This window comes from Apodemus sylvaticus, chromosome 17 (genome assembly GCF_947179515.1).
Source record: "Apodemus sylvaticus chromosome 17, mApoSyl1.1, whole genome shotgun sequence".
Taxonomy (NCBI): Eukaryota; Metazoa; Chordata; class Mammalia; order Rodentia; family Muridae; genus Apodemus; species Apodemus sylvaticus.
The window spans coordinates 51,093,545-51,120,861 of record NC_067488.1 but is presented as its reverse complement, the minus strand read 5'-3'; the positions used below and the strand labels follow the sequence as shown (position 1 = coordinate 51,120,861).

At 47.9% G+C, this 27,317-nt stretch overlaps 1 protein-coding gene and 1 pseudogene across 2 annotated transcripts; both read left to right on the top strand.

Moving 5' to 3' along the window:
• The first annotated feature begins 1,171 nt into the window (after window positions 1-1,171).
• LOC127667322 (cytochrome P450 2D9-like) lies at window positions 1,172-9,379 on the top strand (annotated as a pseudogene).
• Window positions 9,380-18,946: 9,567 nt separating this feature from the next.
• LOC127667315 (cytochrome P450 2D10) lies at window positions 18,947-23,135 on the top strand. 2 transcript variants are annotated; one of them, XM_052160311.1, is made up of 9 exons: window positions 18,947-19,135; window positions 19,998-20,169; window positions 20,428-20,580; window positions 20,671-20,831; window positions 21,487-21,663; window positions 21,796-21,937; window positions 22,133-22,320; window positions 22,704-22,845; window positions 22,945-23,135. In XM_052160311.1, the coding sequence occupies exons 1-9, from the start codon at window positions 18,947-18,949 to the stop codon at window positions 23,133-23,135; spliced, it is 1,515 nt and encodes a 504-aa protein (XP_052016271.1). The 2 variants fall into 2 exon arrangements, with proteins under 2 accessions (XP_052016271.1, XP_052016272.1); XM_052160312.1 differs by lacking the exon at window positions 20,428-20,580.
• Window positions 23,136-27,317: the final 4,182 nt, after the last annotated feature.

The following is a 27,317-nucleotide window of genomic DNA, read 5'->3' as shown; positions in this document are numbered from 1 at the left end:
GAGTGCAGGGGTGGCATGGTAGCAGAAAGGAGGCCGCTGTGTAGTCTTTGCTGTGGGGCTGCATGCTGTGGTCCCTGCTCAGCCCCTGCCTCCTTTCCGCCACACTGGAGGTGCAGCAGAGAGAGCCTGCCTGGGTTCCATTGGGAATTCTGAGCCTTTGGTCTTCAAAGGTCTGGATCCCCAGCAAGGACAGGGACTGAGCCACTGCTGACCCTAGTGAATGGCGAGCTGGCATGTGCAGTGTGCCCAGAAGTACCCAGCACACAAACACCATTTGTGAGATGGCTCAGGAGTCATCTTTCTGTTTTCCTCTTGGCTGCTCACCTTGGCCACAGGCCTCTAAGGAAGAAAACTGCCTTACCTATCTTTAGGTAGAAGACTCTTGGCAGGTGAGACTGACCCACCAAGAAACACAGTGTGAATAAGAGACAGAGGCCAGCATGTGACACGTCCCTGGACCAACTCAGTGGCCCCCAACATTCTCAGAACATTTCTTCTCAGCTTGTTCATACTGGGTCTGAGAAATCCCAGGTTGAAGGTCTTGCTGCCTGATCAAATGGATGACCGAAGACCTATACTGAAGATGGAAATGCTCCAGCTGCCTGCCCCACTGGCCCTCACTCACCCACAGAGATTGCAGGTTCCCTCTTTCACTGCCCTCCTTTGCCAAGAGTGTCTCTAGCCTTTTCCCTCAACTACAAGAGACAGACTCCTCCCACTGCTCACACACCCACAGAATCTATTGACTAGATGACAGTTACCCCTCCTGTCCAGCCAACAAAGTGCTCCATGATGGTCCAGGAGGTAGCATTCCTCTGTTAGACAATGTCCTCATGCCACAAATCTTTGCATGGGTAGCATACCAAATGCTTTTTCTGCACACAATGATCAGACCATCCATCTTGATGCAGGAGTCCACTGGACATCTGGCTACCATGCTCAGCCCAGCAAAATCAGCATACTCAATTTCTAGAAGGGACTGATTGTCTATGGCCCCTCCCTGCACCTGGCCTAACAAAACAAAGGAATGAGGCTGGACTCAGAAGACAATGGGCAAGCCTGGCACTCCTTATAAGGTGGCACAATCCAAGCTTGGGACTTCCTCATCCTAGGTCCTGTCTTGAGTGTTGGTCATTGGCCTCTTGAAAACCTGAGCAGCAGTGGGGCAGTCATGGAGCTGCTGACTGGGACTGGCCTGTGGCCTGTGGCCATAGTCACAGTCATCTTCATATTACTGGTGGACCTGATGCACTGGCGCCAACGCTGGTCTTCCTGTTGTAAGACCCAAAAAAACTGAGGGCCCCGCAGTGCCCCACACTTCAGAAGGCAACACCCAAATCACTCGCAAGAAACAGTCTTGATACAATAAGCAAGAGAATTTTTTTTCCAGAGCTCTGAGGAGGGATAGAGGACTATGGGACCACATGCAACTGAAGTCAGGGGTATTTAAAGGGGAAAACACAAAACAAGGGGTGGAGGACAAAAATCACAAGGCAAGGGGTGAAGGAATGGGGAAGTACAGAATGAGGAAGGAAGTCAGGCAATAGTTTACGTCTTGAGGAAGGTTAGAGATTATCTGGAGCAAATATCCATGGGGCATTGTATAGTTAAACATTGGAACTAGAACAGGGTGGGCTATTTTTCTCAAGCTGAAAGGAGAAAAACAAGTTACTCTGTGCTGGGCTAGTTGTTTAGGGGTCTAAAAACATTGAGTTGGGGTCTCTCATTTCCCACTCCTTCTAGTAAGTAGTTCTAATCTTAGACCTATAGAACTAAGTCTCTGACTCTATATATTCTAGATTGTCCTGCCCTAATCTCTGATATTGTTGGTGTAGCATAAGAATCTGCACAGCACTTATACACTCCCTAATAAAAACTATTAACCAGTTAATCACACAGGTTCCAATTGTAAGCAAAAGGAGTAAAATTACAAAGGGTCTCATCAAAGCAGAAAGCAGGGTGGTCAAGAGTACAAGATAGGAAGGAGCCTTTCAACCGAGTTTCAAGGTTTTCTGCGCAGTGGCATCTAACATAGACCAAATCTCCAACTTGCAAGTTGATGTGATGTGAGACTTGCAAGTCTCCTTCTCCTGAGTAGGCCTCCCGGAGCTGCTTCCAAGCTCACTGCTTCACCCACTCGAGCGCCTTGAGCCTAGAGAACAAAGGCCTGAAGAGCACAAAGGGTAGGAGAGCTATCTAATCATTAACACCAGTCTTTGTGGTCAATTTCGTGAGGATTTATTTCATCAGGGTTTCAGCAACTGTTCCTGAAGCCTTCTTATACAGATCCAGTCACCTATCTGGAAGCAGTGAGGAGACTCTGGCATGCCTGGAGCATTTAAGGCAAATCTCATATCGTGGGACACCTCCTGGGAGGGCCCAATGGACACCAAAGGAGTTGGGGTATCAAAGAGGATCTCTAGGGGTGTCAGGTTAAAATGGCAGGGACTGATCAGAAACAAGGGGAGAGGCACCACCCAGCCTGAGCCAGTCTCCAAGGTCAATTTAGTTAAGGTCTTTCATTGGGTTTTGTTTGTTTTCTCTACCTGTCTTGAGCCCTGGGGACAGTATGTCCAATAATGTTTCCAATTAGTCCCCAATATCTGTCAATTTCTGACTTACCTTAGAAGCAAAAACAGAACCATTGTCTGATCCAATTACCTTGGGCACTTTGAAACTCGGGAAAATTTCTTCCAACCCTGGCAGCTGTTTCCTGCTTACTGAAAAAGTCTCAGCCCATCTAGAGAAAGTATCTATAATGCTAGAAGGTATTTTATAACCATAGTCTCCTGCCTTAGCTTTTATAAATTCTCTTAATATACTCTAGGCTGTTCTCTTCTAGGTCTTTTACCCTGTTTACTCTTTGCTGCATAAGCATTTACTTGCTGGCATATCTTACACTGTTCTATTATCTCTCTAGCCTAAAACAAGAGTCATAAATATACGAGTTTGGTCTCTTAAACTGCCAGGACAAGGTTTTTAATCCCCTAAATGAGTCCATCTGTGCATTTGGCCTAGGGAGTCTTTGGCTTACTTTATGGAGTATAGTTATGCCTTCTTGTGTGCACCTTCTCTTTGTAATAGTTGGTAGGGTGGAAGCAATCTCAGTCCTTTTAAGTGAGGCTGTTTCTTTTTTTTTTAAAGATTTATTTATTTATTTCATGTATATGAGTGTACTGTAGCTGTACAGATGGTTGTGAGTCATGTAGTTGCTGGGAATTGAACTCAGGACCTCTGCTCACTCTGGCGCAAAGATTTATTTATTGTTATATTTACATATTCAGTACAGTGTAGCTGTCTTCAGACACACCACAAGTGTCAGATCTCATTATGGATGGTTGTGAGCCACCATGTGGTTGCTGGGATTTGAACTCAGGACCTTTGGAAGAGCAGTCAGAGTCCTTAACCACTGAGCCATCTCACCAGCCCAAGTGAGGCTGTTTCTTAATTTTGTCCCATTTCCCAGTGGGTGCCTCTTACAGACTCTTAACCAGTATAGGCTCCTGCATATCCATTCCGGGAGCCACTTGCTCTGCCTGGTTATTGCCCATTGAGTCTTTTCCCTTTTGATGTCCTAGGCAGTGAATAATACTCACAGTTGCTGGCTTCATTAGGACATCTAAGAGGTCTAAGATTTCCTGTTGGTTTCCTCTGAAGTGAGCAGTCCTCTTGGCATATATCCCTGTGGATGTGGGCTGTGGCAAACACATACCTGTTATCCATGTGGATATTGATTTTCTTGCTGGTTCCAAGTTCCAATGTCTTGGTGAGGGCAACTAGCTTCACTTTCTGCATTGACATGCCAGGGGATAAAGATTCTTCTACCCAGATGACATTTGTGCCGTCCACCATAGCAGCACCTGCTTATCTCTGTCCATCATGGACAAAACTGCTCCTGTCTGTAGCGACTTTCAGCAGGGGTCAGTCTCTCTTTTTAGGCCAGTTAGCTGCAGCCTGTTGGGCAGGAAGTATATCTGCCCCGCCCCCGCTCCATTTTGGAGAGTATGTCTTACTCCAACAGAGAGTAGGAACAGTCTGGGGTGACCCTAAATGAATGCGCTACCCGTCCCATCCCTAGGTCCACTGTTCTTTGGGTAGTTCATGAATACATTTTGGTGCCAGTGGCTTCTTGGACCCAAGATCTTTTCTTGGAAACATTGCCATTGGCTTGGAAGACCGAGCACTGAGCCCCTGTGTCCACCAAGAACTAAGTGGGTTTCTCTTTCACTCCCACAGTTATCCTGGGTTGGAGGAGGTGGTCAGAAAACCCATCTCCCCTAGTCACTGTCTTCACCCAGGGCTAACACATGGGTTTGCCATTTGGGGGCACTTTTCCCAAGACCTGGGAATTTCTGCTCCCAGCTTCTATTTCTTAGGGCACACTCTGGCTCAGTGGCCTCTCTCCTTACAGTATGCACACTGGTCCTTTTCTGTCTCCCTTTTCTGTTTTTTTAACTATTATAGACAGGAATCTCTGTAGCTTCCTTCTCTGTCATTTTTTCTTTCTTTTTCCCAATTTCTTCTCCTCCTCTGTCTCCCTGTCTCAGCAAACTGCACTAAATCTCTCTACAGACTTTCTCAACAACCTACACTATATCCTTCTACAGACCTTCTCAGCAACCTGCACCAAATCCCTCTAGCCTCTGAAGCTTTTTCCTGATATCACTACTAGCCCCGTCTATAAAAGCCATTGTCATAGTAGCTTTATATTCCTTGCCCCTGGAGTCATAGCATGTATATTGGCAAGAATGTGTCTATGAGCTGCTCTAGAAAAGCTGCAGGTGACTCATCTAGTCCCTGCTTAATCTCACATATCTTGGTCAAATTTGTGGGCTGCTATACCCTCGAGACCTACCAATGGAATCTGGTGTTGGTCCTTCAGATGACTCTTACCTTTTGTCTGAGGGGGTATTCTTTTTGGCTTCCTGTATTACAAATAAAACAGTTTTGAAGAGATTAATTAATCTCTTGGGAAATATACCCTTAGTGATAGAGCTACCATGGTATCAAGATAGGTGGTCTCAGGTCCTCTCCTGCTCCACTCTGTGATCCTCTCTAAATATCAATTGAGCATAATTATTACCATTTTGTAAATTATAAACTATAAGATAGACATAACACCTAATTTATCATCCCTGTCAATTAAAAAGAACCTTTTCATTTGTATTATCTTAAAAGACTGTCAGAACTAACACTTAAGAATTAACATTGTAAGAATTGACTCATGTCTTGGCTTTAAATTTTATGTCACCTGAAAATCATTTATCTAAATCTTTATCAGGTTTCTCAAGATTAAACAGCTTGGGCTGTCTATGAGACTAACAGTATACAATACCATCAGAAATCTAAGAGTGACCAATGTTAACTGAAAATATATAGAAAGATTAATGTAGCTTCTAAGACTTAAACATCATATTCCATGGGTTTTTGACATTTTTGAAAACCAACTATCTATGTAAAGTAATGTGGACTGTTGTCTGTTAAACTATCTTCAGCTATTTCTGATTAAAACCTAGAAAGCAACCTAACAATAAACTCAGAGCCTTATATTTTTATTTGGCCCTAAACTCACAGGCTTAAACAATGCCTTGAACTTAATAACAATTATAAAAATTTTTATCAAATAAAATTATGTCTATATAATTAATTTTATTTTCTCCCCATTTTAAATCTGACCATTTCTATGTTCTCTAGAAAGACAATTTCTTCAAGCTGAATATGGATGTTGAGATATGAAGGGGAGTGGTATTTTTTTATATAAATCTCAAAACAAGATTTTAGTATCACAAAGACAGATTTTTCACTTACTATTTTAGAACCTAGTCTTCTGGAGGTCGCCCTTATTTTGACCTCTCTCCCAGAGGAACAATGTAACCACAAAGTTTAACATCACATCAATCATAATAATTTCAACAATTTAAAATAAAAGAAATGAACCATCTGTACCAACTTAAACCAACTTAAATTTTCGCATATGCCACATTGAGTGTCTTGTGAAGACTTATTATTTTCCCCACCAGGGGGCATCAGAGCCCAAGTATTTTGTCTCTCCTTTCCCTCCCCCCCCCCCATGTTGGCATGCTTGAGTCACGTGACCTGATTTTGGCACCACAGAGAAAGAGTTGCTTTTCAGTCAGTCTAAAGTCCAAACAATATCGTCTATCTAAGTCCAAGAACTCAGAACACAATACAAAATGACACCACATAGACAGCCTGACCCTGCCACCATCAAGCCTCTAGATTCAAGAAAGCAGAGAAAGGAAAATCACATAATTTGTACATAGAGGGGCACAGTTTCAGACACCAGGTGCCCCTGCACACACTGCAGGAACCAGATAAACCAGATTCAGCAAAACATGGTTCCCACCATTACTGCCTTGCTGTTTACAGATGGAGAAGAGCCTTATTCAGCCCTCTCCAGGGTCTAAAGCTTCCTCCAGACCCCCGCAGTCTTGACTCTAGCACAGCTGCCAGTCAAATGCACTACACGAGACAGGCTTTCCGAGCCCAAGAAGCTTGCAAGCAAAATCAAAATTTTCAGAAAGGCTTATAGACTCAAACTTTGACAAATGGTGAGACAGAAAACAAACCATGGTACCCATTTAGTGGTCAAACTGTAGACAAAGACACACAAGACAAAGACTGACAAGTATTCATCTCCACCAAGGCAGACAGAACCAGATCAAAAAACCAGATGGCCAGGAGGGTATATAAGTTCTCCAATTCAGTAGAACTACTGTGTCCTCTCAGATACCCAGACAGGAATCTTCCAAGCATCCCTGGAGTTCCCCCAAACCTCCTGGGACGTCTCCCAGGGCTGCAGCCTGTGGTCTACCGAGCACGTCTACTCACCATGGTCCTCTGGTCCTCACGATCCTAGAGAACAGCTGCCCACCAAAAGTGCACATCTCCTCAAGATTCAGAAAATAGAACAGGACAGACACTCAAGACACTCAGAACAGAGACACCGGCCAGCATACACATTCCAGAGAGGATCCCGTTACCTCCTAGTTGGTTCTCGAGTGTGAAGGGTAGTCACACTTCCTGGCCCATGCACCAAAATATGTAAGACCCAAAAACACGGAGGGCACACCAGTGCCCCAAGCCTTAGGAGGTGACACCCAAAGCTCTCGCAAGAAATGATCTTGATGAAATAAGCAAGAGGAATTTTATTCCAGAGTCTGAGGTCCACAGTCATATGCCATGCAGGGGTAGAGGACTGTGGGACCACGTGCAACTGAAGTCAGGGGGATTTAAAGGGGGAAAATCACAAAGCAAGGAGTAGAGGACAAAAATCACAAGGCAAGGGGTGGAAGACAAATCATGCATGGAATGGGGAAGTACAGAATGAGGAAGTCAGGCAATAGTTTTTGCCTTAAGGAAGGTTAGAGATTATCTGGAGCAAACGTCCTTGGGGCATTGTATAGGTAAACATTGGAACTAGAATAGGATGGGCTATCTTTCTCAAGCTAAAAGCAGAAAAACAAGTTACTCTGTGCTGGGGTAGTTGTCCAGGGGTCTACAAACATTGAGTTGGGGTCTCTCACTGCTACCCACCAGGCCCTGTGCCATGGCCTGTGCTGGGTAACCTGCTCAGGTGGACCTAGATAATCTGCCATACAGCTTGTACAAGGTGAGTGACTTAGTGGTGGAGACTGTGTCTCTCACAGGTTCTTAAGGCATTCCCAATACTCCTGCGCATCCCAGGGCTGGATGACAAAGTCTTCCAAGGTCAGAAGACCTTCATGACCATACTGGATAACCTCTTGACTGAGAACAGGACGACATGGAACCCTGCCAAGCCACCCCGAAATTTGACTGATGCCTTCCTGGCAGAGATTGAGAAGGTGATTGGCAGCTCCAAAACTGTATCCAGGGGCTGTGGGCTGAGGTCCATAAAGCACACATAGCTGTGAGTCCAGAAGGGTGGGGTCCTGTGTCTCACCAAGTAACTCAGAATGGGGCAGGTTGGGAAAATGGGGACCTTGTGGGATTTCCTCTCCCTATTGAACCCATCCTTTCTGCCTGGCCCAGGCCAAGGGGAATCCTGAGAGCAGCTTCAATGATAAGAACCTCCACAAGGTGGTGGGTGACCTGTTTGCTGGAGGGATGGTGACCACCTCAGCCACGCTGTCCTGGGCCCTGCTGCTCATGATCCTGCATCCAGATGTGCAGCGTGAGCCTGGCTGGGGCTGGGGCTGGGGCTGGGACAGGGAGGGAGGTAGAGGCGCACTCCCCAGATGATTGAGATGCTTGTGGCTCCCAGTGGGAACTCAACCCAGACTCCACTCACTGGTGTCCTTCTCACAGGGACTCCTTCCTCAACATGGTTGTAAGACAAGGAAGTCCCCTGTGACTCTTTCACTGAGGGGATGCCGTCCCTCCAGGCAGAGTCCAACAGGAAATCGACCAGGTCATAGGGCAGGTGTGGAGTCCAGAGATGGCAGACCAGGCCCGCATGCCCTACACCAAGGCTGTAATTCATGAGGTGCAGCGTTTGGGGGACATTAGTCCACTGAATTTCCCACGCATCCCTAATCGTGACATTGAAGTTCAGAACTTCCTCATCCCCAAGGTAGGCCTGGGTCTGTCACCAGTTCATCAAGATCACTATCAAACAAGGGCAGGAGAGGCCAGGGCCACCACATCCTAATGTGCTCACAAGAGCAAGCATCCTCAGGAGAGAAAAATGTTACACAAAAATGGCCACAGGACACTTTATGGAGAATCACACACAGGGATGGATGCTGGGTTGGCCTCCCATGGGAGATCTTCACACAGCCCTCCAAGGTGCTAGGAGGCTCTGGTGTTGGGAATGAATGAGGGATTCAGTGTGTGTAGGGAAGATGTTTTGCATGTTATCCTAGTGACCAGGGTCTAGGCAGCCCCACCCCACTCCATGTTCACACCATTGTCTCCTGCCAGGGGACGACCCTCATTCTCAACCTGTCCTCCGTGCTGAAGGATGAGACTGTCTGGGAGAAGCTCCTCCACTTCCATCCTGAACACTTCCTGGATGCCCAGGGCCACTTTGTGAAGCCTGAGGCCTTCATGCCTTTCTCTGCAGGTGCCTGGGGAGGCCTGGCTGCCTGTCTGTCCCCAGGGTGCCTTGGAGGGTGGAGCCCCAATCAGGTCCCAGACTGACTGAACCCTCTCCACCCACAGGCCGCAGAGCATGCCTGGGGGAGCCCCTGGCCCGCATGGAACTCTTCCTCTTCTTCACCTGCCTCCTGCAGCGCTTTAGTTTTTCAGTGCCCGATGGACAGCCCAGGCCCAGCGACCATGGCATCTTTACTGCTCTAGTTGTCCCCTCCCCATACCAGCTCTGTGCTGTGATTCGTGACCAAGGACACTAATTCCAGGCCTGCTCTGCAGGGCAGGCTGAGCCATGCAAAATAAAACAGGCTTGTGGCTGCTGCTGCTGCTTTCTGCTTTGTCCCCAGCCCTCTCTTGCTGAGTCCTCAGTCAACAGTCTCCAAACAACCTTCCCCCCTGCCTCATCCCTCCACAACAGACAACTTGACTGCTGTGATTAAAGGGTGTGCCTGAGCCTGGGCCACTGGCACAGGGCTGCAGTTTCAGCACTTGGGAGTTCAGATCAGGAGAATCCTGTGTGTGCAGCTACCCTGGGATATACAGCAAGGCCTAGGTCAGCCTGGGCTATACAACCAGGGCATTCTGCCTGGTAAATCTAAAGCAGAGATACAAAGAAGACAGGAAGGAGGGAGGGAGGAAGGGAGGAGGAAGGAAGCGAACACAAAGGTAGGCTGTGCTCAGCACTGACTGCTGACCTTGTGTCACCCACTGAGACTCATCAGTGGTGACCAGTTTGGTGACAGACTGCAGGAAGAGGTCTGTTCTCCTCGGGTTTCTGAGACAGGTATAGCAGGCTTCCATGAAGAGTCAACACTGTTCCTCTCTGGAGACATGACATGGGGATCCCCAACACTCTGTGAAGTCATGAGTGACAGGGAAGGCTCCCAGGGACAGGAGCTTCTGTCCTCACAGTGGTGACCACAGAGAATGACAGAGAAGAAAAGAGCAGGCAAAGTGACAGCAGAGCTCAGGGAGACTGGCACACTCCCAGCTGTCTGTCAGATGTGTCAGAGGGTGGGACTCCCAGTCACCAGGGTGACTCAGGCTGAGGACACTGCTCACAGGGAACCTCAGTGAGCCTCACTGTCCAGGGTTTTGGTTGGTTCCAGAAAGATGGAGGACCCACATGGTGGAGCACCCACATGGTGGAGCACCCACATGGTGGAGCACCCACATGGCTGACCCGTCCCCACACTCTCCAAATCATACTCAGGTAACCAGGGACCTCTTGCATTAACCCAGTTTGTTACAGATATAAATGGTCCCACATGGCCCTCATCCCCAGTCATGTAGAGACACTGCTGTCACATGTCCCAGGCTCTCAGGCAAGGTCTCCCTCTTCCTGACAGGACTCAAGCACTTCTCTTGGAATGTGCAGGACAGAACTCCTTAACCTGCGGTTGATCTTCAGCCCTGCCCACATTCTTTGCCATTCCAGGCAGATTGGTGCGTTTGTCTGAGCGCCTTTTCTGTCTTATTGTGGTCAGGCATCACTAATGTTCACAAGCAGTAACATGTATTTCTCATGGTGTTGGGGATTCACCCCAAGGCCTTATGTATGCTCAGCCAGAGCACTCCAGTGCACCATACCCAAAAGTGTATGTATGTGTGTGTTCATGTGTGTCTTATGTGGACACATACCTGTAGCATTGGTACATTTGTGTGTGGGCATGTGTGTGGTATAGGTTTGTGTTCATTGCCATGTGTGTATATGCTATAAATGAATACATGTGTACATATGTCTGTGTGTACATGTGAGAATGGGCTTGTGTCTGTATGTGTATTATAAGTAATTGTGTAACCAACTGTCTGTCTCAGTGTGTAAAAGTGACTGTATGTGCATGTGTTATGCAAGTGTGTGTCCATCCATCTCTTCATGTGTTCATGCATGTAAGTGTCCATGTCTGTGTATCACTGTGTATCTGTGTGTATGTGTGTATTCATGTGTCTATCTCTGTGTGTATATGTGTGTGCATGTATGTGTGTGTGCATGTGTTTCTTTGTGCCTATGTTTATGTGTGTGTCTGTGAAAGTGTGTATATGTGTGCATGTGCCTCTGTGTGTGTCTGTGTGTGCATGTGTGTATATGTGCGTGTGTAGGGATGCTCCAGCCTGCACATTCATGTGAACACACAGAGGTCAATGCCAACTGTCTCTCAGTGTCCCTCTTCACCTGGACTATGGAAAACATGGAGCTCATCCTGTCAGCGAGCCTGGCTGGCCAGTGAGTTCCCAGGATGCACCAGTCCCTGCCCCCACTGCTGTGGTTACTGTCACACAAGACCAGGTACTGTCAAGACCAGGTACGCATAGGCACTAGGATCTGAACTCAGGTCTTTGTGCCTTGACAGCAAGCCCTCTACCACCTGAGACGTCTCTGCAGCCACCTCCCTGCAGTCCCCTGGATGTGGTGACAGAAACAGCAATTCTGGGGCACATGACATGTCTCAGCACTGTCCTTACTTAGGCTGACTGTTTCTTTAGAGGTTTTCCTCCTTCCCGTTTTCTGCATGATTTGATCTACTCTACTGCTTTCCAGACCTGCTCTACAATCTCATACACCACATCAATAGAATCAGGAGGGCACAGGCCCCACAGCCCTGCCCACCAGCCACATTTCAGAAGTCACAACATTTCTAGGTTTTCCAGTCCATCCTGTTATGCTATGGTTACTGAAGGTCACAGACCTATGGACTGTAATATATCTTAGTAGGCACAGAAGGGCAGCAAAGGTAGCCCTGGCACAAAGGAGGACCCTGCAGGGTTTAAGGATCCCTCCCCCTGCTCCTGCCTGGCCCCACCCTGGCATCTGACTGACCTTGAATGGTGAAAGAAGCCATCCTGTGCCTGTCCACAGGGCTGAAACCCAAATAAACAGAGAGGTCTCTTTCAAAGCCTGGCCTTCGAAGTGCTATAAAGAAATACACATTGAGAGCTACATCATTGAGGCAACTAGCTGCGGGGATTTCTCTCCACTTTCTATTTTTTCAAGGAATTGTATACATGTAGGGGGGTTAATGTTATTCATTTGGTTGGTTTGGTTTGGTTTTATATTTTGAGACAGAATTTTTCTATGTAGCCATGGCTATCTTAGAATTCATTGTGTTGACCAGTCTGGCCTCAAACACAGAGATCCACCATCCTCTGCTTCCCAAATGCCAAAATTAAAGGCATGCACCTGGCTAAATAAAGTTGTTCCATCTGATAAATTTTGGCTATTTTTTGCTTGCCCAACTCCTCCCAGATCATTCAACAAGGATTCCTCATCCTTATCGTACTTCTTAACTGTCATACGTCCCCCTCTGCTGTCTCTGCATGTGACAGTCCCAACAGCTGGACAAAAGCTATCATCCCTTGGGGAGAGCTGACCGCGCCTTTAAGATGGCGCTGCTTGAGCCTGGCCGCCTGGAGTAAACAAGTCCGTATAAGGCTTGGGGTGTGGATCACTTAGTGGGCCATACTAGCAAGGGTATATCAGTCGCACTCAAGGGAGATTCAGGGAGATATCCAGCAAGCTGTAATTTGGCATACATTCTGAATAAACTCTCTCTGGAAGGAACTGGTGTGCTAGTCGTTCTTTCCTGCTGTTCAGGAGATCGTATGGCGGCGCGGCCCGTACGAGTTCTTCACATCCCGGGAGTTCCAGAACCTGTTGAGAGTCAGAGCAAGTGCTTGGTAAGTGGCCGGTAAGCTGGGCCCCGCATTTGAAAGTCCTCGGAAGGAGGCCTCATTCTTTCTAAGTCCTCGGAAGGAGGCTACTTAAAGCGAAAGTAAAAGCGGCCGACAGATTATGTTCATTCTGGGAGGAATCCCTCTGTTAATTGTCATCTCAGTGTTTGTGGCAGCGGTTCTGATAACTCTAGTCAGCTGTTTTTGCCTCCACTGTCATTAGCCTGGACGTGAGTGTTGTCGGTAGACATGGGGGATTCACCATCTTGGGCCATATGAAGAAGCAGTTCAAAATCATGGCCTCCTCTCCTAGGGGGGTTACAGCCATCTCCCCAGGGGATCGTATTGCCCAACTTTTGCTTTTGCCCAGTTGCCATAGATCATTTGCTGCACATACAATTCGCCGCGGTGATCAAGGGTTTGGTTCAACAGGCAATGATGCTGTATTTTTAAGTTTACATCTGGATGATCGGCCTATGTTACAACTAACCGTTAGTGGCAAGAAAATCCAGGGCCTATTGGACACTGGGGCTGATCGTAGCATCATTGCCACTAAGGATTGGCCTACTGCCTGGCCAGTACAGGCATCTGCTCAGTCCCTACAGGGCTTGGGGTATGCAAAAGCTCCTAATATGAGTGCAGCCTTCCTCTTTTGGAAGGATGAAGAAGGGCATGAGGGTCAATTCCAACCTTATGTGCTGGAGTTGCCTATCAGTTTATGGGGCAGAGACCTGTTAACACTCATGGGGTATCATTTGACCAATGGTGAATACTCAGTGCCTCACAGCAGATGATGCGGCGCATGGGCTGGCAACCTGGACAAGGATTGGGTAAAGACTCTCAGGTGAATGTACATCCAGTAACAGCAACCTCTAAAAGAGATAAGAAAGGATTGGGTTTTTCTTAGGGGCCGCTGAGGAGAACATTTTTATCACCTGGAAAACAGAGGAGCCGGTGTGGGTTCCTCAGTGGCCTCTCTCCTCTGAAAAGTTAGCTGCTGCCCAAATGCTGGTTAAAGAGCAATTGGCCCTTAAACATATCCAGCTTTCTGTGTCTCCCTGGAATACACCCATCTTTGTAATTAAAAAGAAATCAGGGAAATGGAGATTACTTCATGATCTGACAGCTATTAATCAGCAGATGCAGATCATGGGGCCAGTGCAATGTGGACTTCCTTTATTATCAGCTTTGCCTAAAGATTGGCCCATAATTATCATTGATATTAAAGATTGTTTCTTCTCCATACCCCTTAATAAGAAAGATTGTGTACGCTTTGCATTTACACTCCCGTCATGTAATCATGAACAGACCGATCAGCATTATGAATGGGTTGTACTACCACAAGGTATGGCAAATAGTCCCACTATGTGTCAATTATTTGTTGGTAATGCCATTGAACCGATGAGAAAGAAATTTCCCCAAGGAAAATGTTTTCATTATATGGATGATATTTTGTTAGCTGCCAAGAATAATGAGATTTTGGAAGATTCCTATCCTTGTCTAATTAAATTGTTGGAACAGAAAAAATTGTTTATTGCCCCTGAGAAAGTGCAAAAGGGCCAAGTTGTTGATTACTTGGATGCCACGATTAGTAAAGATAAAATCGTTCCTCAAAAGATAGAATTAAGGAAAGATAAATTATTAACTTTAAATGATTTTCAAAAATTACTTGGAGATATTAATTGGGTTAGAAGCTTTCTTAAATTACCCAATTATGAATTAAGACTGTTGTATGATGTACTTTTAGGGGACCCAGCTTTAATCCCTTGGGAAGAGAGAGCCTACATTGAGAAGATGTTCCCAGCAGACTGGAGTGTAGTGCATTTTCTTGATTGATGGGTGTTGTGGGAGAACCCAGTATCCTGTGGTGCTGCCACCCCAGGGCAGGTAGTCCTGAATGACATGAGAAAGAAGGCTGACAAGCCAGTGAGCAGCACTCCTCCATGGTCTCTGCATCGGTTCCTGCGTTGGGTCCCAGCCCTGACTGCCCTAAATGATGGCATTGTAATCTCGAGGATGATAGAACCCTTCCCTCCCACCTTTGTGTTAGATCACAGCAATAGAAACCCAAGGGTGGCGGTCTGGATCTACTCCAGTTGCTTCTTCCTTGGATAGTTCTGTGTACAAGTTTTTGAGGTGCTGTGGGTTGATCCCAGGGTTTGGAGCACACTAGTCACACCCCTAACCTTTTGGATGAATGCGAAAGTTGATGGCATTCTTGTTGTACTTTACATACCATACTGTTTCCATTTGTCTCAGTTTGTCTTATTTCCTTTACATTTTGCCCATCTGGTTGTTTGAGATCTTTGTTGTTAATTTCCACATGCTCCATTTCACTACTGAACTGTAGATTTATAGCCTCATGCCACAGAGGCAGGAAAGATCCTGCTTTTGACTTTTTTACAGACAGGGTCTCTCTATGCAGCCCAGGATGGCCTGGAACTCCCTATGCAGAACAGGCTGGCCTTGGACACAGAGATCCATCTTCCACTGTTTCTGCCACCATGGCACCACCTTATCCATAGCCACCACCATCTGTAGTGCTGAGTGCCCTGTACAGACCCTGACTCTGTTCGTGGCTCCAAAATTTGATTGTTCTTTTTCTTTAAAGAATTATTTATTCATTTTATATATTAGGTCTGAGTACACAGTAGCTGTCCTCAGATACCAGTAGAAGTCAACAGATCCTGTTACACATGGTTGTGAGTTAGCATGTGGTTTCTAAGAATTGAACTCAGGACCTCTGGAAGAGTAGCCTGTGTTCATGTTCTTATCCACAGTAATTTACAGAACCCCTACAGTCTCCTCCCCACAGATAGCTTTGCCAATGTTTCCTCCTTTATTTTGCCATCCTATCTTCCCCACCTGCACTGCATGCAGCACCATGGTTTCCATGTCCTGGTGAACCATCACCACAGCCCCTCTACTGCCATAGCCAGGACATCACCTCAGACTCATCTCCTGCTGTACCTAGAACGCCACATCCTCCATCTAAGCGCCCACCAACACTGCAATCACCCACACCACGTCCAGACCTTCCCCCAGAGCTCTTCTGATATCCAGATCTCCCTGCTGGCCTCTCTGGGATTCCACAGCATGTGTCTCTTGTTTACAAAGGGCCTGTTCACCCCACAGCTCTGCCCTTTGACTGTGGTATTTCTCAACAATTTTACCACATGTAGTATGACTTTCACAAGTTACAACAAATAACTTTCCTTTCCATTCGGTCTTCTCTACCGTCTACTGTCTCAGTCTTGCCATCTCCATTATCCTAGCATTTCCTGTAACTCTATCCACAAGCATGTGCTTTACTGTCCAGTGAGGAGCAGGTTTCCTTTGGGGGCACCTCTCATGGTTCTACTATGTGTCCTTCAGACTTGTGTGCTCCAAGCCCTATCCCAGCATCCACCTCCACACAACAGTAAGCCACAATACCAAACCCCATGGAAGCCTTATTGGGAAGGTCTCTCATCATGGAGCTATGTCTCAAATTGTTCCCTTCAACTAACACGGGGACCTTTAAATCCCTAAAAACCAATGCAGAGCTGCCTCAGTTGTCCAGGATGGCTAGAATCATGGCTCTCTAGTCATAGAGCAACACTTGTCTCTTCCTGGTGAGTCTCAGTCTGGGACCTGATGTTCCCATGCGGAACTTCCCATCCCTTTTCTTGCATTTCTGTCTTGTAACTATTTTCTCATTGTTTACTATGGAGGTTAAGTCAAAATATTTACAATTCCTGCAATTTTGTTATTTACTGAAAGTGCTGATCAATCATTGGTTCCATGGTTTGAGATTTCATAGGTACCAGCCCATGGTAATGGAACACAGTCCCACTGTGACCTCACACCATGAGGGGTACAGTATCCACCCAGGGATGAGCCAACCATAGCCAACTTCACCCAGCCTTTTCCCAAACTGAACTTTCCCAAGGCTGCCCTCAAAAGTCTCAATCATCCCAGTGAGCCGCATCCCAATTCCCAGGATGCTTAGAGAAAGAAGGAAGACAAAGTGATGGCTCTGAGACTCACTTCTGATCTGGATTTCAATGAAACTAGGCAAATCAAAGACAAGAAAAAGAAAAATAAATTGCACGGGCACAGAGTCCAAATGTGCCTGGGTTGCATGTGACCTCTTCTAGTGGAGTCCAAAGTACAGCGATCAACTATCTGTTGCCATGTGTGCAGAAAATTGCAAACCTAGGAACACTGTTGCCTCAGTGCAACAGTGCTTGATGGACAGGGACTCAGTCCCAGCTGCCTGTTGTGAACATGGTGCACCTGTGCTGCAAACATAAACATGCAGACCCCAGTGCCCCTCGAGTCCCATGATCCAGACAGACCACAGTGGTTACCATGGCTGAAAGGACAAGGACAGAGGATGAAGGGAACTGGACAGAGCAGTCTGTCCAGAGCAGTCCACAGGAGGAGCAGAGCATACTGTCCTCTCCCAAGAGCCAGGCAGGAAACCCATCACAGCACACAGTGAGTGACATCCCTCAGCTGTCTGTGCACTTACCTCACAAGGGCTCACTTACCTGATGCAGGAAAATCCAACCTGAGTCAACCCATTCCCCGCTGGAGCCAGTACCCAGTCAGCACCACAGCTTCTCTTAGATAATGTCATGTCTGACACAGACAGAGATGAGAGACCAAATGTGTTGTCCCAGCACTGACAGGCAGGGCTTGTTATCAGGTACCAGAAGTTATTTTTGAAGGGTCCTGGAGCAAACCAGGGGAGCCCAGTAGCCTGAGTCTGTCAGCGACCTCAGCAAATTGCATCCCTGATCCCCCTTTCTGACCATTTTCCATGCTGGTGTCCTGCCTCCCATGCAGGCCCCCTTTCAGGCCTTTGAGGCTTGAGAAAGACCCTTGTCTCTGCCCCACCCTATGGTGCCATTCTATGGAATGGGGTTGAGCAGGGCCAAGAAGCATGGACAGGAAGAGGAAGAAGACATGGAGGGTTCAGACCAGCAATAACCATGGAGTCACCCACAGGGTCCAGTGACACAGAGCTGGGCAGTGCAGTGGTGGCATCCACCTCAGAGAGGATCAGTCCCATGCCTAGTCTTTGCTGTGGGGCTGCACAATGTGGTCTCCATTCAGCCCCTGCCTCGCTTCTGGAGCAGGGAAGGTGCAGCAGAGAGAGCCTGCCTGGATTCCACAGGGATTTCTGAGCCTTTGATCTTTAGATCTGTATCCCTAGCAAGGACAGGGACTGAGCCACTGCTGACCCTAGTGAAAGGTGACCTGGCATGTGCGGTGTCCCCAGCAGTGACCAGCACACAAAAACCATTTGTGAGACGGCTCAGGAGTCATCTTTCTGTTTTCCTCATGGCTGCTCACCTTGGCCACAGGCCTCTGGCATGAGGAAGAAAACTGCCTTACCTATCTCCAGGTGGAAGACTCTGGCCAGGTGAGATTGACCCAGCAAGAAACACAGTGTGAATAAGAGACAGAGGCCAGCATGTGACAGTTCCATAGACTTACTTAGTGACCCCCCAAGATTCTCACAACATTTCTCAGTTTCCACAGACTGGGTCATAGAAATTCCGACTTGTATGTCTTCCTGCCTAATCAACTGGATGACCACAGAACTGTACTGAAGATGGCAATGCTCCAGCTGCCTGCCCCACTCACCCCCAGGGATTACAGCTTCCCTCTCCCACTGCCCTCCTTTGCCCATAGGGTCTCTAGACTTTTCCCTTAACTACAGAAGACAGCCTCCCACTGCTCACACACCCACAGAAGCCATTGACTAGATGACAGTCAGCCCTCCTGTTCGGCCAACAAAGTACTCCATGAAGGTCTAGGATGTCTCATTCCTCTGTGAGGCAATTTCCTCAGGCCCCAAAGCTTTGCATGGGTAGCATACCAGATGATTTTTCTGCACGCAATGATCAGTTCATCCATCTTGAAGCAGGAGTCCACTGGACATTTAGCTACAGTGTTCAGCCCAGCAGAATCAGCATGCTCAATACTTAGAAGGCACTGGTCAACTCTGGGCCCTCTCAACATTTGGACAAACAAAACACAGGATTGGGGCTGGACACAGAGAACAAAGGGCAAGCCTGGCACTCCTTTATAAGGTGGCAGGATCCAGGCTTGGAACTTCCTGATCCTAGGTGCTGTATTGAGTGTTGTTCATTCGTTTCTGGATAGCCTGGGCAGCAGTGGAGCAGTCATGGAGTTGCTGTCTGGGACTGGCCTCTGGCCTGTGGCCCTATTCACAGTCATCTTCATATTACTGGTGGACCTGATGCACCGGCGCCAGCGCTGGTCTTCCCGCTACCCACCGGGCCCTGTGCCATGGCCTGTGCTGGGTAACCTGCTGCAGGTGGACCCAAATAACCTGCCATACAGCTTGTACAAGGTGAGTGACTTAGTGGTGGATGGGACCTGAAGTCATGCTGTCCATAGTAGGGCTTGAGCCACAGGGATCTGGGCCCCAAAGAGGGGACAGGCTTAAAAATGTTTTGGTGGCAGCCACTGGGACTTTTTGGGGCAAAAGGTTTGGAGGTCAAAGTCCAGTAGGTAAAGCAGGATGTGGCTGCAACATTCAGGCTGGTTGGACAGGGCAGCAGCCATAGAGGTCCAATGTCCCTTATGGTCCTGATAAGACGAGGACTTGACCTGCTGGGAGGTCTACCGCCCCACCATGTCAGTCAGGACACCAAGTGCAGAGAGGGGCTGTGGCTGCCTGAACCTCTTGCTACTGTGCTCTCTGGCCTCACTGCCCATCTCGAGGAGCCAGAGTTTCTTCATGTAACATGAAGAAACATGCTAAGGGACCACAAGACAGTTTTTGAGCTCTGGCAAAGTCACCACTGGAGTGTTGCATCTACTATGATTCATTTCCTGAACTTAAAACATAAGATGCCACAGTGGTGGGAATCCTCAGACTGGGGATGGAGCTCAGTGAAGAGCATTTTCCCAGGATACATGAGGACCAAGGGTCAATAACAAACAAGACACACACAAATATACATATATACACGGAGACACACATGAACACATACACAGAGAGAGACATGGCTTCACATACACATGCACACACACACACACACACACACATCACATATACAGGCATGCATGTGTAAACATACACAAATATGCACCTACACACACAGAAACAGCCTGTGCATGCTCACACTTTGAACATTACTGTGCTGTGAGCCTGGTTCTGTGATCTCTGGAGACCTCTACTCCCTACGTGCTCTGTCCCTCTACTTCAGCTTCAAAACCGCTATGGTGCAGTGTTCAGCCTGCAGATGGCCTGGAAGCCTGTGGTTGTGATCAACGGGCTGAAGGCGATGCAGGAAGTGCTGGTGACCCATGGAGAAGACACCGCTGACCGCCCACCAGTGCCCATCTTTGAGTACCTGGGTGTGAAGCCCAGATCCCAAGGTAAGGGGCTGTGTGGAGGATGCAGATGGCTTCTGAGATATGGCAATGAGGAGAGGAAGCACGGGGAATGAATGTGGGTGAGAATGTGGTCCAGCAATTCATGGAAAACTCACTGACATCCAGGCTGCATGTACTGGATTGGGGGAGCAAGATTTTGGGAGGCTCAGAGGCAGGACAAAACCCAGAGGAAAAGAGAATTGATGAGAGCAGGAGACACCATGCCTGGGCATCGTTGGTTACACACAGATGTGTCTGCAGGTGTGGTCCTTGCATCTTACGGACCCGAGTGGCGAGAGCAGAGGCGATTCTCTGTGTCTACCTTGCGCAACTTTGGCCTGGGCAAGAAATCTCTGGAGCAGTGGGTGATTAAGGAGGCCGGTCATCTCTGTGACGCCTTCACTGCCCAGGCTGGTGGGTGATGGGTGAGGGACGTGGTTGGGCACAGGGAGACATGGGCACTCCAGTGACTCACTGGAATCTCCACTCCACCTCCACTCCCAGGGCAGGCCATCAACCCAAATACCATGTTGGACAAAGCTGTGTGCAATGTGATTGCATCTCTCATTTTTGCCCGTCGCTTTGAATATGAAGACCCTCACCTCATCAGGATGCTGAAAGTACAGGAAGAAAGTTTGACAGAAATCTCTGGCTTCATTCCTACGGTAGGAGGTTCAGTGCAGCCTACAAAGCCACTTCTGTGTAGTCCGTCTTCCCTGCGGGGGGAGGGGGGGGTGAGGGGGGCGGGGGGAGCTATGTGCCATGGTTGTGGGAGAGACCATCTGGGGGTCAACTGCAGGATACACCTGTTGACAACGCATCAATGACCGGAGGGGAGATGTGGACCAAGACCAGGATTTCCCAAGAAAAGGAGAGAACCTGAGGTCTCTGTTTGCATGGAAGACACAAAGCCTGTGGTTATTGTAGGGGTAGAATATTCCTCTGTTCATCTGGGGCTGCAAGAGACTGTAGGTGGCACTTTCAAATTTAACAGTTCAGGAGGAGGCAGGTGTCGGGTGGGGACAGACAGGCTCTGGGTCCGTGGTGAAGGAGGCTGGCAACTGAGCCTGGTCCAGGTGGGTACCGAGCATAACCAGCACCGAGGGGCCAGACAGGTGCTGAGTGGGATAAGAGCTGCCAAGCAAGCCTGCTGACTGGAGTTTGATGTGTGGAACCCATGTAGGATACAGACAATGGACTCTACGCATTGTCCTATCACCTGCTCCCACACAATGTGGCACATGAACCCCATACATGATCCTGATCCCCTAATAATTTTATGAAGAAGAATCTCTAAGAATTCCTCTGTGTCTCTTGCAGATTCTTAATTCATTCCCGATACTCCTGCGCATCCCAGGGCTAGCTGACAAGGTCTTCCGAGATCAGAAGACCTTCATGGCCATACTGGTTAACCTGCTGACTAAGAATAGGACCACCTGGGACCCGGCCCAGCCACCCCGAAATTTGACTGATGCCTTCCTAGCAGAGATAGAAAAGGTGATTGGCAGCTGCAAGAAATGTCACCAGGGGCTGTGGGATGAGGTCATGTCAACTGTAAGGCAAGAAGGATGGGGTTCTGTATATCTTAAAGTAAATTAGCCCCTGGACCATTCTTTCTGCCTGGCCCAGGCCAAGGGGAATCCTGAGAGCAGCTTCAATGATGAGAACCTGCGCATGGTGGCGGGTGACCTGTTCACTGCAGGGATGGTGACCACCTCAGCCACGCTGTCCTGGGCCCTGCTGCTCATGATCCTGCATCCAGATGTGCAGCGTGAGCCTGGCTGGGGCTGCGGCTGGGAGGGAGGTAGAGGGACACTCCCCAGATGACTGAGATGCCAGTGGGAACTCAACCCAGACTCCAGTGCCACTCACTGGTGTCCTTCTCACAGGGACTCAGTCCTTAGCATGGTTGTAAGACAGGGAAAGCCCCTGTGACTCTTTCACTGAGGGTATGCTGTCCCTCCAGGCAGAGTCCAACAGGAAATCGACGAGGTCATAGGACAGGTGAGGAGTCCAGAGATGGCAGACCAGGCCCACATGCCCTACACCAATGCTGTCATTCACGAGGTGCAGCGCTTTGGGGACATTGCTCCATTGAATTTGCAACGCATCACTAGTCGTGACATTGAAGTTCAGAACTTCCTCATCCCCAAGGTAGGCCTGTGTCTGTCACCACTTCATCTTGATCATTATTAAAGAAGAACAGGAGAGACCAAGGCCACCACATCCTATACCTAACGTGCTCACAAGACCAGAGTGCACACAGGTTGTAGCTTTCGAGAGTCCTCACGAAAGAGAAATGTCACATGATAAGGCCACAAGGCCACTTTATGGAGAACCACACACAGGGATGGACACTGGGTTGGCCTCCCATGGGAGATCTGTCACTCAACCCTCCAGGGTGTAGGGAGGTTCTGGGGTTGAGGTTGAATGAGGGAATCCAGTGTGTGTAGGGAAGACATTTTGCATGTTATCCTAGTGACCAGGGTCTAGGCAGCCCCACCCCACTCCATGTTCACACCATTGCCTCCTGCCAGGGGACGATCCTCATCCCCAACCTGTCCTCCGTGCTGAAGGATGAGACTGTCTGGGAGAAGCCCCTCCGCTTCCATCCTGAACACTTCCTGGATGCCCAGGGCCACTTTGTGAAGCCTGAGGCCTTCATGCCTTTCTCTGCAGGTGCCTGGGGAGGCCTGGCTGCCTGTCTGTCCCCAGGGTGCCATGGAGGGTGGAGCCCCAATCAGGTCCCAGACTGACTGAACCCTCTCCCACCCACAGGCCGCAGAGCATGCCTGGGGGAGCCCCTGGCCCGCATGGAACTCTTCCTCTTCTTCACCTGCCTCCTGCAGCGCTTTAGCTTCTCGGTGCCCGATGGACAGCCCAGGCCCAGCAACCTTGGTGTCTTTCCTTTTCCAGTTGGCCCCACTCCCTACCAGCTCTGTGCTGTGATTCGTGACCAAGGACACTAAGTCCAGGCCTGCTCTGCAGGGCAGGCTGAGCCATGCAAAATAAAACAGGCTTGTGGCTGCTGCTGCTGTTTTCTGCTTTGTCCCCAGCCCTCTCTTGCTGAGTTCTCAGTCAACAGTCTCCAAACAACCTTCCCCCCTGCCTCATCCCTCCACAACAGACAACTTGACTGCTGTGATTAAAGGGTATGCCTGAGCCTGGGCCAGTGGCACAGGGCTGCAGTTTCAGCACTTGGGAGCCCAAATCAGGAGAATCCTGTGTGTGCAGCTATCCTGGGATATACAGCAAGGCCTAGGTCAGCCTGGGCTGTACAACCAGGACATTCTGCCTGGTAAATCTAAAGCAGAGCTACAAAGAAAATGCACAAAGAAGACCGGAAGGAGGGAGGGAGAAAGGGAGGAGGAAGGAAGAGAACCAAAACATAGGCTGTGTTCATCAATCACTGCTGACCCTGCATCACCCACTGAGGCTCATCAGTGATGACCAGGTTGTTGACAAACCACAGGGAGAGGTCAGGTCTCCTTGGGTTTCTGAGACAGGTGTAGCAGGCTTCTGTGAAGAGTCAACACTTCTCCTGTCTGGAGACATGACACAGGGGTCCCCAACACTCTCTGAAGCCAGGAGTGACTGGGAAGGCTCCCAGGGACAGGAGCTTCTGTCCTCACAGTGGTGACCACAGAGAATGACAGAGAAGAAAAGAGCAGGCAAAGTGACAGCAGAGCTCAGGGAGACTGGCACACTCCCAGCTGTCTGTCAGATGTGTCAGAGGGTGGGACTCCCAGTCACCAGGGTGACTCAGGCTGAGGACACTGCTCACAAGGAACCTCAGTGAGCCTCACTGTCCAGGGTCTTTGTGAGTGCCAGAGAGATGGAGCACCCACATGGCTGACTTGTCCCCAGACTCTCCAAGTCACACTCAAGTGACCAGGGACCATTTGCCTAAATCTGTTGCAGGTGTAGTGGTGCCACATGGCCCTAAGACCCAGTTGTGCAGAGACACTGCTGTCACATGCCCCAGGCTCTCAGGCAAGGTCTCCCTCTTCCTGACAGGACTCAAGCACTTCTCTTGGAATGTGCAGGACAGAACTCCTTAACCTGCATTTGCTCTTCAGTCCTGCCCACACTCCTTGCTGTTCCAGGCAGATTGGTGCATTTGTCTGAGCGCCTTTTCTGTCTTATTTTGGTCCGGCATCACTAATATCCACCAGGAGTACCTTGTATTTCCTGTGGTGTTGGAGATTGACCCCAAGGCCTGCGCTCAGGCGGTCAGCTCCAGTGAGTGGCCCCCAGCTCATCCTCTCTTACAGCGCAGTGTTGCAATTCATTCCCAGTGCGCAGCCACCACTGCAACCCCTCCCAGATCACTTCATCTGGTAAATGGCGCTCTGCACCCCAGGACAGTAGCTCCTCTTTCTCTCCTCTGCACAACCCCAGCACACATCATTCTGCCTTCTGTTTCTGTGATTTGACAGAGGGCAATCAGACTTAAGCCTTCAAGGCTCCTTCATGTTCAGCAGGTGCCACGCTAACTCTTTATAGATGAACTGTAGGAATGAACACTGTTCACCCATAATGCACTGGCCTTTCTCTGCTTTCAATTACAGTAGATAATCATGAGATACCTGAGAGAAGGGATTCCCATTGGAAGAACTTTCATGGAAGTCTTTTGTTTCTTACAACTCTCATTTGTTATTGCTATTAATCTCTTGAGGCCCATGATTTATAAAACAAACATCATAGTATGTGTGTGTGTGTGTGTGTGTGTGTGTGTGTGTTTAGCCTATAGAGGTTGTGGAGATGGCTCAGAAGTTAAGCACTCTTACTGTTCTTCCAGAGGCCCAAGTTACATCTTACTCCTACACTGGGGACACCAAGGCAAATGTAACTCTAGCTCCAGGGGAATCCAACATCCTCTGGCCTTACAGGAAACTAGGCACCCATACAAGTATGGCACACACACACATACACACACACACAGACACACAGACACACAGACACACATACACTACACACACGTGTGCACAAACACATATATACATACACACACACTCACACACAGCATACATAAATTAAACGCTAGTAACTCTTTTTTAAAAAAAAAATCATGTATTTTTTTTTACGCCAACCTCTCTTTTTTGTTGTTGTTGTTGGTTTTATTTGTTTGTTTGTTTGTTCGTTTTGACACAAGGTTTCTCTGTAGCCCTTGGCTGTCCTGGAACTCACTTTGTGGACCAGGCTGGCCTCAAACTCAGAAATCCACCTGCCTCTGCCTCCCAAGTGCTGGGATTAAAGGCGTGTGCCACCACCACCCGGCGGGTCCTCAGTTTCTACCTGTGCCACATAATGGTGTTAATTCTAGAGAAATTAATCAATTGTTACAAATGAATGGTACTGATTTTAGAAAATTATTTTCCAAATGATTTTAGAAAATTAGAATGGTTTCTGATTTTAGAAAATTAAAATATGTGCATATGACTAATGATGCATTTTCAGGCTTTCTAGTTGCAACTGCTCTAACAGGAAAAGCAACTAAAAATGCTACATTTATTGTCTATGCTTGTATAGTCATTGCCTACATTATTGTCTATGTTTGGTGTTCCAACTTAGATTAAAACAGATAATGGAACTAGCTATTTATTACAGTCATCAAACATTTGAGATGTTTTGACAACAATTTAACAATTTATTTCTTTATAATTCTCAAGGATGAGGTATTGTGGAACTTTAAAACAATATCTTCTTAAAAGAAACAAAAAGGGAGAAATTATATCCCTGTGCATATTATTTAAATCATGCTTTTATATTTTTAAGAAAATCCTAAAATCTGGATGCCAAGGAACTCCTTGCTGAGTGTCTATAGCATCCTACAACTGGGCATACTCATGCCTAGTTGAGATGGAAGATCCACTTATTGGCATATGGCATGATCCTAATCAGGTATTTAATATGGGGAAGAAGGCATGTTTGTGTTTTCTCCGCAGAATGCTGCAGGAGCATGCTAGCTGCCAGAGTCATTGGTATGGCATGCTGAAGGTAATGTCGACTGTGAGCTTGCTGAGTGCCCCGACAGTGGTGACAGGAAAGCTGTATTGGGTGTATGTTCTTGACCCACCTTTACTTGCTTATGCCCCAGATTAAACTGAGAGACCCCAACTCATTATTTTTAGACCCCAGCAATTAGTTTAGCACTGAGTCACTGAGTAACTTGCCTTTCCTCCCTCAGCTTGAGACCTTTGGCCTCAAGAGGTAGCCCACCCTGCCCCAGGAACAAGCTCACCACATTCTTGACACATCTGATGACTGGCCCAATGTCTAACTATACAGTGCCCCAAGGATGTTTGCTCCAGATAATCTTTAACCTTCCTTAAGGCATAAACTATTGCCTGACTTGCTCATTCTGTACTTCCCGTCTGGTGCACGATTGTCCTCCACCCCTTGCCTTGTGATTTTTCCCCTTTAAATACCCCTGACTTCAGTTGCCCAGGGTCCACAGTCCTCTACCCCTGCGTGGTGTACGGCTGTGAAACCCAGAGTTCTGGAATAAAAATCCTCTTGCTTATTGCATCAAGACCGTTTCTCACTAGTGATATGGGTGTCACCTTCCAAGGCGTGGGGTGCTGGGGCGCCCTCGGTTTTTTGGGGGGGTCTTACAAGACAAGCTGCTTTGCTTCAAGCTTTTAGACTTTGTGGGACAGAGAACATGGAGACTGTGAAAACTAACTTAGAAAAATGTATCTAAAGGAGAAGTTATAATGACTCTTCTCTTTCCTTTAATGTGAGTCAGTTATTCTGACTCAGTCATGAGCTGCTCTAGAAATAAATCCAAAATCAGAGATTCCAATTATGAAGATGGCTAGTAATCTTTATCAGCCAGCTGAGTTAATTTAGTAAGAGCTTCTCTGTTGATTCTCAAAGCTATCTCCCACACTGCAGAGACTAGACTTTGTGTCTGATAGCTGCTAATTTGCAACTGAATTGAATACCTTAGGCCATCCAAAGACAAATTAACCCTGTTTGGTTCTTAACTTCTGACTTTGTATTTTAAGCAGGTTGATTGTTTTCATCCAAGCAAGGCTCAGTGGCTCACTGTGACAATTTTTTTCATCACTATGAAGAAATGGACTGAGTGCACATTTGTAGGTTCTTTTGTGGCTTGGTCTGTATTAGGAAAAAGGTGTGCTATG

Bases quoted from the DNA above. Each gene is read 5' to 3' on its own strand.
- LOC127667315 (XM_052160311.1), top strand. From the start codon at position 18,947: ATGGAGTTGCTGTCTGGGACTGGCCTCTGGCCTGTGGCCCTATTCACA. The intron at 20,170-20,427 runs GTAAGGGGCTGT...ATGTGTCTGCAG, and splicing joins TGTGAAGCCCAGATCCCAAG to GTGTGGTCCTTGCATCTTAC. The intron at 21,938-22,132 runs GTGAGCCTGGCT...CTGTCCCTCCAG, and splicing joins CCTGCATCCAGATGTGCAGC to GCAGAGTCCAACAGGAAATC.